The 12,008-nt window shown below is 45.2% G+C and overlaps 1 protein-coding gene across 7 annotated transcripts in view; it reads left to right on the top strand.

Annotated features, from left to right (window-relative positions):
- The window catches only part of LOC137525063 (protein mono-ADP-ribosyltransferase PARP15-like), an 83,636-nt gene that overhangs the window by 59,004 nt on the left and 12,624 nt on the right, over nucleotides 1-12,008 (top strand). For 6 of the 7 annotated variants that reach the window (XM_068245827.1, XM_068245825.1, XM_068245824.1 and 3 more), the window contains 6 exons: nucleotides 12-172; nucleotides 1,737-1,857; nucleotides 3,076-3,138; nucleotides 4,160-4,336; nucleotides 6,884-7,056; nucleotides 8,600-8,645. In XM_068245827.1, coding sequence (XP_068101928.1) covers nucleotides 12-172; nucleotides 1,737-1,857; nucleotides 3,076-3,138; nucleotides 4,160-4,336; nucleotides 6,884-7,056; nucleotides 8,600-8,645 — 741 coding nt within the window. The remainder of the gene's footprint in view (nucleotides 1-11; nucleotides 173-1,736; nucleotides 1,858-3,075; nucleotides 3,139-4,159; nucleotides 4,337-6,883; nucleotides 7,057-8,599; nucleotides 8,646-12,008) is intronic. The other variant, XM_068245826.1, reaches the window with a different exon arrangement.

The following is a 12,008-nucleotide window of genomic DNA, read 5'->3' as shown; positions in this document are numbered from 1 at the left end:
GTTCTCTGCAGGAGCGAGCAATGTAAGTGCGCACTACTCCATTAAATCCATCATGAGAGGGATTGAAGAGTATCTAACAGCAACCGCAACGAGTATCATTTCTTATATACACATTGTTGTCCTAAATCCTTTTGTCTATCAGAAATATCTCAAATGTATGCAGAATTATCAGGTAAGTGGCCACGTTCTAAAGTTGTCAGTAAGCATTTGTACCCATTTGTTTAAAGCGTTTTTGTTTAGTTTTATTAGTTGTAGGAGGCCACATAGAACTGTACATTCCAACATTCCTAGCAGCGTGCCTCAAAGTGCAGCTGCTGCCCGCCCGCTCACACGCCGGGACTGAGGTAATTATTGCTATTAATATACTTTCAGGGCCCCGGGGAGCAGTGCAAGCAGGGGGAGCAGGCAGCCAGGGTCGGCGCTGCGGGGCCTCAGCAGAGGTCGGGGCTCTGGGGCAGTTGCCCCCTTTGCCTCTATGGTAGTGCCGGCCCTGGGCTCAGTTGATGTCTAACTTTAAAGTGAACCTTAAGGGACACTGTAGGGGATCGGTGGGAAATGAGTTGAACTTACCCGGGGCTTCTAATGGTCCCCCGCAGACATCCTGTGCCCGTGCAGCCACTCCCCAATGCTCCGGCCCCGCCTCCGGTTCACTTATGGAATTTCAGACTTTAAAGTCAGAAAACCACTGCGCCTGCATTGCCGTGTCCTCGATCCCGCTGATGTCACCAGGAGCGTACTGCGCAGGCTTGGTATGGTCGGTGTCTGCACAGTACTCTCCTGGTGACATCAGCGGGATCGAGGACAGGGCAATGCAGGCGTAGTGGTTTTCAGACTTTAAAGTCTGAAATTCCAGAAGTGAACCGGAGGCGGGCCGGAGCATTGGTGAGTGGCTGCGGGGCACAGGATGTCTGCGGGAGACTGTGGGAAGCACCGGGTAAGTTCAATTCGTTTTCCCCCGTCACCCCCTACAGTATCCCTTTAAGCATTTCTGGAATGAAAAAAAAAAAAACAGATCTTTACCTAAGGAGGGGTGAGGCTGTGGGTCCTATTGAGCCTTCCCATTCCTCTCCTGGTCCCTACGTTTCAGTGCTGTGACCCCCATTAGCAGTCTTCAATTGATGGGGTGGAGACTCTTCTGCCACGAGAGGCTTTCTTCGGGAGCCTGAGTACTCCTGCAGACGGGCAGCTCCTTAGTGTGCATGAGCCAGCGCGCTCTCTCACACACTTGCAGTACGGAGCCGCCCATCTTCTGGAGCACTCTGGCTCCCGAAAGACATCAGATGCCTCCTGCAGCAGAAGATTTGAACGGGAGAGACAGAGCTGGAACAAAAACATTGAGAGGAACGGAAGGACTCTATAGGACCCAGAGCCTCACCCCTCCTTAGGTGAGTATTTTTTTTTTTATTTATTATTTTTTTTAATTATTATTATTCCAGAAATCCTTCAGGTTTACTTTAATATGAGCATTATGCTGTGGCTCTTCTCAGAACATAGCAATAATGTCAGAGCTCCCTCTAGTGGCAGCTTTGTTGTACTGCTGGGAGGTCTGAGAGTCATACTATGCAGTGTTTTCAGCATTATTCAGTTACAGGTAGCTCTAAACCTCATGAAGATGTATACAGTGGCTCACAAGTCACAACCATCAGATTTTTATTTTAGTTATTGAAATAAGAGCTCTAAATTTAGTTATGTTAAGATCTGTATTTGTGCATTACTATTTCCTTGCTTTTGTTTAGACCATATATCCCCACATTATGCTCTTTGGAAAAATGATCGAATTAATCAAAGGGGACATCACTAATCAAGATGTGGACTGTATATTGAACTTGACAAACCAGTATCTGAATCAGACTGGAGGTAGGTACACATAACCTTCTAATAAAGCCCCACTCCCAAATTTGTAATTGTTCCTAAATGCAAACAGGAAGTTGTCCTTTAAAGGGACCCTGAGCAGAGCTTTAAAATGAAAATCGGCACTTACCTGGGGCTTCCTCCAGCCCCCCGTAGCCAGCGAGGTCCCTCATTGTCTTCCGGGTCTCTTCGTTGGTTAGTGTGGTGAGTTTGGCTGAAGTCGTGAGCCACTGCGCCTGTGTTGCCCATCCACACACCCAACTTGGTCATTGCGCTTACGGCAACGGGTGCGTGACCAAGTCACGTGCGCGGATGGGCCACACAGGCGCAGTGGCTCACGACTTCAGCCAAACTCGCCACACTAACGGGGCCACCAGCGGGACCACGGAGGGGGACCGGAGGACGCCAAGGGACTCTGCGGGCTACAGAGGGGATGGAGGAAGCACCATCTATTAAAGCATTGCTTGGGGTCAATTTACTTTTTACATTTGATGCAGCTATTCCATAAAAACAATCCTTTAGGGCTCGTTCACACCAGGGGCGTTTTTTTTTTTTTTTCACAAGCGATTTCAAAATCGCCCCCAAAACGCTTGTGCAATGAATCTCTGAGGAGGTTCACTTCAGCGCGGTTCGTGCGCTGTGCATTCAGCTGTGCGGTTCCTGTACTATTTTTGGGGCGATTTTGCTATAATGGAGGGTATAGGAAGAGCGCTAAACTCCCTCAAAATCGCTTTGTGGGGCGTTTGCGTTTCAAAGAATAAATGCATTGTATTTATTCTTTTCCGGGTCAGAGTTCACTTCCTGACTTGCGGCAGGAAGTAAATTAAAAAAAGTCGGTAAAAGCGCTTAGAAAAGCGCTTTTCACAAAAACCGAATGCCCTTCCCAAGTGCGTCAGGTGCGTGCGCATGCACAGTTTCAAAGACAGACCTAAAGCCCGTTTTTAAACAGGCTTGGATCTACTAGTAGATAATTGTGGTTTGCATGCAAGTATAATGAACTTGTATGCAGCTTGCAGTTGGATGAATCCAACCCTCCTGCTGATTTTCAGAGGGCTGATTCCCAGCTGCAAACAATTTGCATGAAATCTGCATCCAAGCCTGAATCAGCGATCCATTATTATAATTGTATTTATAAAGCACCAACATATTACATATCACTGCACAATAGATAAATGGTAAAGTAAGGTCCAGAACCTAATTTATCTGATTGTTTTTTGTCTCTAGGAGTTTCAGGAGCAATACTGAGTGCTGCAGGAGACTACGTGAAGGAGGAGTGCAAGAAAATTGGTATATATTTTTTTCCTTTTAGCTTATATGATCAGACTATATAATCTTGCGTACAGCAAATCCACTTTACCTCTAAGCTGGTCAGCCAGAACAGTCAAATGCGTATATACAATTAAAACTGCATTCTACCCCTCGCATTCTCCAGTCTGTATGAATCAATGCCTCTTAAAGTGTAACCGTCAGGCATAAAATAAAAAATCCAATTCTGTATTTGTATCTGGTAAACAAGTAGTAAGGATGCTAACCAGGCAACCCAAAAGTTTAAAATCACTCTTACTTTTCTTGTCCATAAAAGATCATTCTCTAGTTTCCCTGGCTCTTATTTGGTACATCTGCCGCACAAAGAAAGTTTACAGGGCATGCTGGGTTTTCTTCTTTCTTCTTTACTTTCCCCTCAGACTTGACTAATGCAGCCTGATTGGCTGAAGTCTCTTCCCCCTCCTGTTATCCCCTCCCACACTTCTGTTCCTCTCTGAATGGCCAATATTTCTCATGCTGAGAAGCTGCTCAGTCACACAATATGACAATGCACTTTCTATTGAAAAGCTAGGTGGGAGTGTCTGAAGTCAGGGAGGAGGGCAGCCAATGAAAACACAGAGAAAGGAAGGAAATTGTCAGGATTGGCTTCAAGATGGTCAAGATGGAAAATCCTAAGAATGGTTTTGTTTTTTTTTTACTATAGAAAAATAAATAAGATCAAATGTGGACATCTGTTATGTAAGTAGAGCAAACATTTATCTACTTATATATGTTGTTTTTTTTCTGAGATAGTATGGCTGATAGTATGGCTCACAAAAAAGTAATCTACTTACCTGGGGCTTCCTCCAGCCCCTGGTAGCCGATCTGTCCTTTGCCGCAGCTCCGGGATCCCCTCCGTTAGAGATGCCGACCTCACCAGGTTGGGATCTTCTGTGTCTGCGGATGTATCTTTAGGACCCACTTTAAGCACCGCTGAGGTTATGGTTTAGTGAAAGGAACAAAAAAAACCTATTTTTTTTATTTGTAAATTTTTTCCATCTAGGCTATCTGAATAAAGATGAAATTGTGGTAACCAGCGGTGGAAACACTAAAGCAACGCATATTATGCATATGATTGGACCGACCAGTTTGGATGCTTATGAACCAGCGCTGGACATGGTTCTCCTAGCGTGCCATAACAATGGGTTCAAGAGTGTCGCTATTCCAGCCACTGGAACAGGTAAGAGCTTTGCTTTACTCAGGACAGCTAGGATTTGTTTTTAGTTTTAAAATGTTCTCTGCAGTTGTAGCGATTAACTGCAGGCTCAAAACCCGCTAATTTACTAACCTTTTAGCAAGAGAAGTTAAAGTGACCCAGAGATGGTTCACTAGGCTTAATTTCTTCTTACCCAGGGCTTCATCCACTCATATGAGCATCGCTGAATCCGTTGCCGTCCTCCTCGGCCCCTCTGTTCTGGCGCTATGACTGCCGGTAATCTGGTCAGTCGCTGCCAGTCGAGGTCTTCTGTGCATGCTCGGCCACGCACACCACAGCCGCGCTCATGTCTACTAGAGTGTTCTGTGCCTGCGCAGTAGTACTGTGCAGGTGCAGAATGCTCCAGGGGACGGGAGCATGACGAGGAGTGCATGGGTGGCAGAGCCGCGCATGCGCTGAAGGCCTCAACTGCCCGGACTATCGGGAGTCGTATCGGCTTAACTGGGCAGGAGAAGGGGGTGAGGAGGACATTGAGGGACTTAGCGCTGCTCATGTGGCTGGAGGAAGCCCCAGGTACAGTAAGTATACATTAAGCCTAGTGAACCATCTCTGGTTCACTTTAACATCCTGTGTTTACATATTGGCTGTTTCTGCTGAGGATTCCTGGATTTCTCTGCTGCCACAGCTGAGATCAAATTACACTTGTGATTACTTGAAGATGAGGGGGAATTAGACAGGCTCTTCTCTCTAAAAACACACGGGGTGCATTTATCTCGGTTTTCCTTGTGTCCTGTGCAAGAGTTCAGGCCCACTTTAAAGTCTGTCCATGCTAGTACAGTTGCACACTCACATATAAAAAGAAATTAAATTCGCCCAGTGGCTTCATTAAAAAATAAATTTAATATGGTTGCTGCACATGACGTGGCAGTAGCACAGCTATTAACCTCCTTGGCGGTAACCCCGTGTGTGACACTGGGTAAGCCGCCGAAGGGTGCCGCTCAGGCCCTGCTGGGCCGATTTACATAATTTTTTTTCAAACACGCAGCTAGCACTTTGCTAGCTGCGTGTTTGGTCTGATCGCCGCCGCCCGCAGCCGATGTGCTGCTACCCGCCGCGGATACAGCCCCCCCCCGCATACCCCTTGTGCAGCCTGGCCAATCGCTGCCAGGCTGCGCTATGGGGTGGATCGGGACTCCCTGTGACGTCATGATGTCGATGACGTCACTCCATTCGTCGCCATGGCGACGGGGAAGCCCTCAAGGAAATTCCGTTCAGAACGGGATTTCCTTATGGGCAAGCGGCGGCGATCTGAGGGGACGGGCGGACGCCGCGGGGAGGGGGGAAGCATGTAGCTCGCGCTAGGCTAGCTACATGCTAAAAAAAAAAAAAGTTAAAAAAACCTCCCGCGGCTGCGCAGCCGCGGGAATTATACCGCCAGGGGGGTTAAAGGGAATTTTGAGGTGAGAGGGATATGGAGGCTGACATATTCATTTAAAACAATTCAAATTGTCTGGCTGTCCTGCTGATCCTCTGACTCTAATACTTTGTCATAGACCCTGAACAAGCATGCAGATCAGAGGTTTTCACAAAAATCTGACAAGATTGCCTGCTTGTTTCTGGTGTGTGATTCAAACACTACAGATGCTGGAATGATCGGCAGGATGCCAGGCAACCTGTATTCCTCCATATCCGTCTCACTTCAGCATTTTCATTCTGTTCTAACATGAGGGCAACACAACTTTTACACCACACTAGTGATAATAGTGTAACTCCTATTGACGATATAGCTATGCTACTTACCTTTTGGTCCAAAGAAATATAATCTGTGTGAATTATCACACTTCTTCCACCTGTTTTCATTCAATTAGTGTGGAAACAGCCATCTTACATACTAATGTTATAGCCAGTTCAATCTCTAAGTGTAATGCTACCATACCTCCTAAAGAGGGACAATTTAAGGCATGCCCCTGCCACACCTCTAACTTCTCCTCCACCACACAAATCATGAAGAATACAGAATCAAAAGATGTAGTTTTATCATTCAGTCCACACTGGTCCTCTCTACCATCAGTCATTTTCCTTCATTTTAACATTTGAAAATAAAAAATGTATTAATGTAATTGGTGAGACTAAAGTTTAGAGTCAAACACACATTTAAGGAGAAATATATATTTACACAGATCTGGACATCAGACTTTAAAGAGGGACAGAGGCAGAAAGAGGGACAGAGGGACTGCGTTACCAAAGAGGGGACTGACCCTCCAAAAGAGGGACAGTTGGAAGGTATGCACTACTATTTTGAGACAGTTTGCCATGTTTCAGATTCCATCTTTCTAGTTTACACACCTATGCCTCTCAAGCTTGCATTCAGAAATAGAACAGTGGCAGCCTGCAGAGCTCCCGTGAGAAAATTAATTGGAAGCAAATAACCCTTGCAGGCACTTCTAAAAGGCAAAATGTGACCAAACTAGCTTAATCACATTTCAAGCTGCATCATTTAGAAACCTGATGATCTGACAACCTTCCATGTTCAAGGCAAGGATATGTTTTTTGTTTTGTTTTTCCTTCCAGGCATGGCTAATATTGACACAGAAAAATCTATCAAAGCTATTTTGAAGAGCATTTTCAGCTATTTTAGAAATCGGTTAAACACAACTCTTGAAACTGTCTCGATTATTGTTATGCAAGATGCCATTTACCAAGTCTACCTGAAAGTTTTCCAAGAAAAATGCTATGAGATGAAGGTATCTCTCTTTCTGTATTGCCATAGCTTCATACAAACGCTGCAATAAAATTGGCTGGGATGCAGGAAAAGGGCACCGCCACTTATTCTGTAATTTGGACGCCGCCACAGACTGCAAAAGACAATAGCTGCTACGGCACACCTAATTTATAATTTGGGTGCTGGAGTATGATTATTGCATATCCAAACTTGTAGCAGTTTTAGTAGGTTAACTCATGTTGGGATGGTGAACCTCAACACAGAGGTTTGGCTAATCTATAGCCTAACGCCTGCTATGGTGTGGCATTGGTGAACATCGGCAGATAGTTGTAGCTCATGTATAGCCAAGTAATGGCATCTGCTATAGTGCTGATCGTAATCAACAAATTACGATTTTAAATTTTCGCAATTACGCTTATACGTAATTACGATTTGCAAATTCAATTGGTTTAGTGTAGTCATTCGTAATTTTGCATAACATTTCGTGTAATTTCTTGCTGACTTTAGCAGTGAATAGCACAACCCCCATACGTGCTATTGACACCAAAATTGCTACATATGTTAAGGAGAATAATGGGCACAAGTCAAAAACAGAATTTTGCAAAAAGACCTTATAGTTTTTAGTTTATAGTTGAGATATACAGTCCTATCACAGGAAGCAGGTTACAAACATCCAGACACCACCTTGATTAAAGAAACTGCGTGCTCGTGATGCTGTCAGCAGATGTATATAACATGGATCATTAGAGAGAAGAAACGAGTTCCATCAGGCCCTGCAGTTAATTCGTGTTTATTTGCGATTTTAGAGTGATATGAATCACAGCGTGTGAAATTCTTATATTCAAAAGGCAGGTGCATAAGTCATGAGCAAACTTGTGCTATGATGAGTCAATATTATGCATGATAGATGTCCTACCATATCAGAGGCGGTGGTGGGTGCAGGACACAAACGGTAGCCTAACAGCCGTTTCGTACGGCGTTTCTTCTTCCGAGGCTGATCCATGCCATTGCACTAAAAACACAGGGTTTTATTTCCTGTGTCACCGGTTAGGGGCGGGTTACGCGATGACATACGCATTCACTCCACGTGTGTAATGGCGTATGCGTCGACCAGAAATATACGCATCCAATAGGAAGACTTATCCCGATATGGCGTAATAAGCCACATGTCAGCGTAGACCATGCGTATCACAATTGGACGCACGCCATTGCTGACGCGTAACTACTAGTTATATACACATACATACATCCTCTATACAGCTGAACAAGCAACAGACAAGCACATTGTAGTGTATCTCTAATCCTCCATGCAGAAAGCTGTTCTTGTTCCTTGCACTGTTATTGCTTTACCCCTTTATTGAAAAGTACATGCTGTTCAACTATAGCCAAGCCGTAAGTCTGTACAGCACTCCTTGACTTCTGTCCCCCCAATAATCATCAGGGGTGACATATTGTGTTTCTGCTTACCCTCTTTTCTTGTTCTTCTGTCTCGCTATCTTCTATCGACTTGCTTACCTATCAATCACTTAATCTAAGTTTTTTTTTTTTTTGTTTTTTACTTTCAGCCTCAAAAAGATAAAAAATCTTTGGCAGCAGCAGCAGAGGCACAAGGTACTGTATAATGCAGATTTGAGATGTATAGAATTGTTTTACATGGGTCAGTACTTTTAAGATCCCAAATTTTGGTCAAATTGCATCCTGGAAATTTTTTAGTTGTCGTATTGGTGTAATTGCTTGTAGTATTATATGTGGTTGTTTCTAATGCTGCTCTGTTTTTGATGTCGAGAAATAATTAAATTAGTATTTTGGACATGACTCCCTCTTCCTACTCTGGTCACTGTCGGGTCATATGCAAATTACCTTGCCAGAAATCACATGACCAGGCTAGCCCTGGTATAAGTGTCATTCCTCTCCAGTGCTGGTGTCCTGACTGGACAAAAACACGCTGGGCCCATATGCAATTCACTTTTTCACCTGAGTTTTCTCCTAGAAAATTTTTCAATTTTAATTAAAAATCATTTTCCAGCACTTTTCAACTAAAAAAGTACCAAAAAATGAAAAAAGGGAGCCATGATAAAAGGGCCCAACTTATTAACGAATTTGGCGCTAGGTATTAACGAAATTTGATAACGAGAACCATCGTTGTCGACCTTTATTAACGATATTTACTGTTGCAAAAAAACGAGATATAACGAATAAATATTATGTTGCATTTTTCGTCAATACTGCTTAACCCAACCCTCCCCTCACACAGAACCCTCACCTGGTGGCGCCTAACCACACCCCCTGGTGGAGCCTAAAACACCAACCACCCTAACCACCATCCCTGGTGTTGCCTAAAACTAACCACCGCCTAGTTGGTGCTTAACCCTAACCACTCCCCCTGGTGGTGCCTAACCCTAACCACTCCCTCTGCAGAAACACCCTTTTACATATATTAACGATAATACCTTTGAAAACATAAAATTTGTTCTTATGAATGAAATAATATGACAAACTATAACGTTGTAAACTTCTAAAGCGATAACTACCTCAAAAAGTGTAATGTTCTAATGTTAACAAAAATTTTCGTGGCGCCCTTTTTTCTGCTTTTTTCACCGTATTAACGATGATTGCACTTAAGTCTATGGCGGCGCCCTTTTCCTCCACCCTCAGCCAGCGCCCTTTTTTCCTGCTACCCAAAAAAGTGAAAAAGCACTATCAAAATTATTTTGAATATTTTCTTGCTTCCTGGTGGCTTAAAGAGTGACGCTTTATACAAATCATCTTTTTATTAGACATTTATCTTAAGCAATATCAGCAGTGCTAAAACGCTGCATTTCCATGGCAGAATGCTGTCATTAAACCCCCCCAAATCCCCGGGGCAAAATGTGGGGAGCACTTCCTTTTAGAGGCAGAGCTTTGGGCAGTAGCTCTGTCTCTACTCGTGTCAATCCCCGCCTCTCACCGCTGATTTTTATAAGGCTTCAGACTCTCCTTAAAGGCAGTGTTGGGCGAACACCTGGATGTTCGGGTTCGGGAAAGTTCGCCGAACATCGCCGCGATGTTCGGCATGTTCGGGCCGACCCCCGAACTCCCCGAACATCCCGCTTTTGGGGGCCCTATGGGGTCGCAGGCATAAGGGGGGAGCATGCCCCGATCGCGGGGGGGGGGTCGGAAATTCCCCCCACCCCCTCCGCTAGCGCTCCCCCCTCTGCCCGCTTCCCCATACAAAAGTTTAATGAAGTAAAACAGTACCGGTCCGGTGGTAGTGGGTGGCTGGCAGTGGGCGGCACTGTTTAGTGAGTGACTGAGGAGGAGTCCGGAGAGTGACGCGTTGAGGGAGGCCGGGCAGCGGGCGGTTCAGCAGTAGTACGGTACTACTGCTGAACCGCCCGCTGCCCGGCCTCCATCAACGCGTCACTCTCCGGACTCCTCCTCCTCAGTCACTCACTAAACAGTGCCACCCACTGCCAGCCACCCACTACCACCGGACCGGTACTGTTTTACTTCATTAAACTTTTGTATGGGGTAGCGGGCAGAGGGGGGAGCGCTAGCGGAGGGGGTGGGGGGAATTTCCGACCCCCCCCCCCCCCCCGCGATTGGGGCATGCTCCCCCCTTATGCCTGCGACCCCATAGGGGGGCAGTATTCGGCCGAACAGGGCAGTATTCGGCCGAACAGGGGCCCTGTTCGGCTCTGTTCGTGGCCATTTAGTAGTTCGGGGCGAACCCGAACTTAAAAGGCCGAACACCATCAGGTGTTCGGCCGAACTCGAACATCACCCGAACAGGGTGATGTTCTGCAGAACCCGAACAGTGGCGAACACTGTTCGCCCAACACTACTTAAAGGCCTTTTTTGACAAGTTTTAAAATATCAACTTGGAGAAAAAGTGAATTGCATATGGGCCTCTATGTCGAAACATGTTGTCATTATCGTCCTGCACATGGAGCTTGCCTGGACTCCAGACCTACAACGTACTCTTGTCGTTTTCCCCCTCTTGCCACGGCTGACGTCCGAGGAGTAAAACATTGGGCATGTGAGATAAGCTTGCAAATTTTTGCGATCTTGTACGTGCATTTCTTTTGCAATTTACAAATTGAATTAAAGGTATTGCACCATAGAAGAACTCTTGTCACTCTCCTTTTTCTGATACAGACCCCTGTCACATCCCTGAGAGCTGCTCTGGATGCTACCTTTCCTCCTTTCATTGTCTGACACTGGCAGTTAAGAACTTGTTCACTTTGGATATTAGATCTCTTAAAGGGGTTCTGTAGGGGCTTCCCGACCGAGGATAAAAACCGCCACTTACCTGGGGCTTCTATCAGCCCTATGTAGCTGTTATGTCCCACGCTGTCTTCCTCTGATCACCCGTTCCCCCATACACTGCATCAATGGCAGGGATGCAGTCCCCAATGTATAGCATGAATTGCTAAATTGGACATTATGTAGAAATACTCCTACGAAAAGTTTTTTTTTTTTTTTTTTTGTCCACAAAGGTGCAAAATGTATATTTTCCAAGCTCTTTAGTTGTATTGCAATTTCTCTGTCATTTGTCAAAATTCTGAAATACTACTTTAATTGACCGGTCCAAAGTCGCTTTAGGAGAATAGATTCTGCCTGGGCTATGGCAGACGAAGATGATTCTTGATCTTGAAGTTTAACCAGAAAAATTGGTACAGCACTGTCCTAGACCTGCACACATCCCAAGTTAATTCAGAGGGGAAAAAAAAAAACAGAAGTGGCCTTTAAATTGCTTTAAAAACCGCTTTCAGGGTAAATGAGGCATGTAGCATCATTACTTTTTAAAGGGGAACACTAATGATGTGGGGACTTAAAATCCCCCCCCCCCCAAAAAAAAATGGCTATCCATTAACATCAGGCCAAGGTTCCAGACAGCGGTCGTGCAGCCCACATTGTGTCCAAAGTCCAACCGCACAACTGGGACATCAGTTGTCAGCCAAGACACCTCCAAAAAATTACACAGTAATTGCG

This window comes from Hyperolius riggenbachi, chromosome 7 (genome assembly GCF_040937935.1).
Source record: "Hyperolius riggenbachi isolate aHypRig1 chromosome 7, aHypRig1.pri, whole genome shotgun sequence".
Lineage (NCBI taxonomy): Eukaryota > Metazoa > Chordata > Amphibia > Anura > Hyperoliidae > Hyperolius > Hyperolius riggenbachi.
This window is presented reverse-complemented; position numbering and strand designations above follow the sequence as displayed.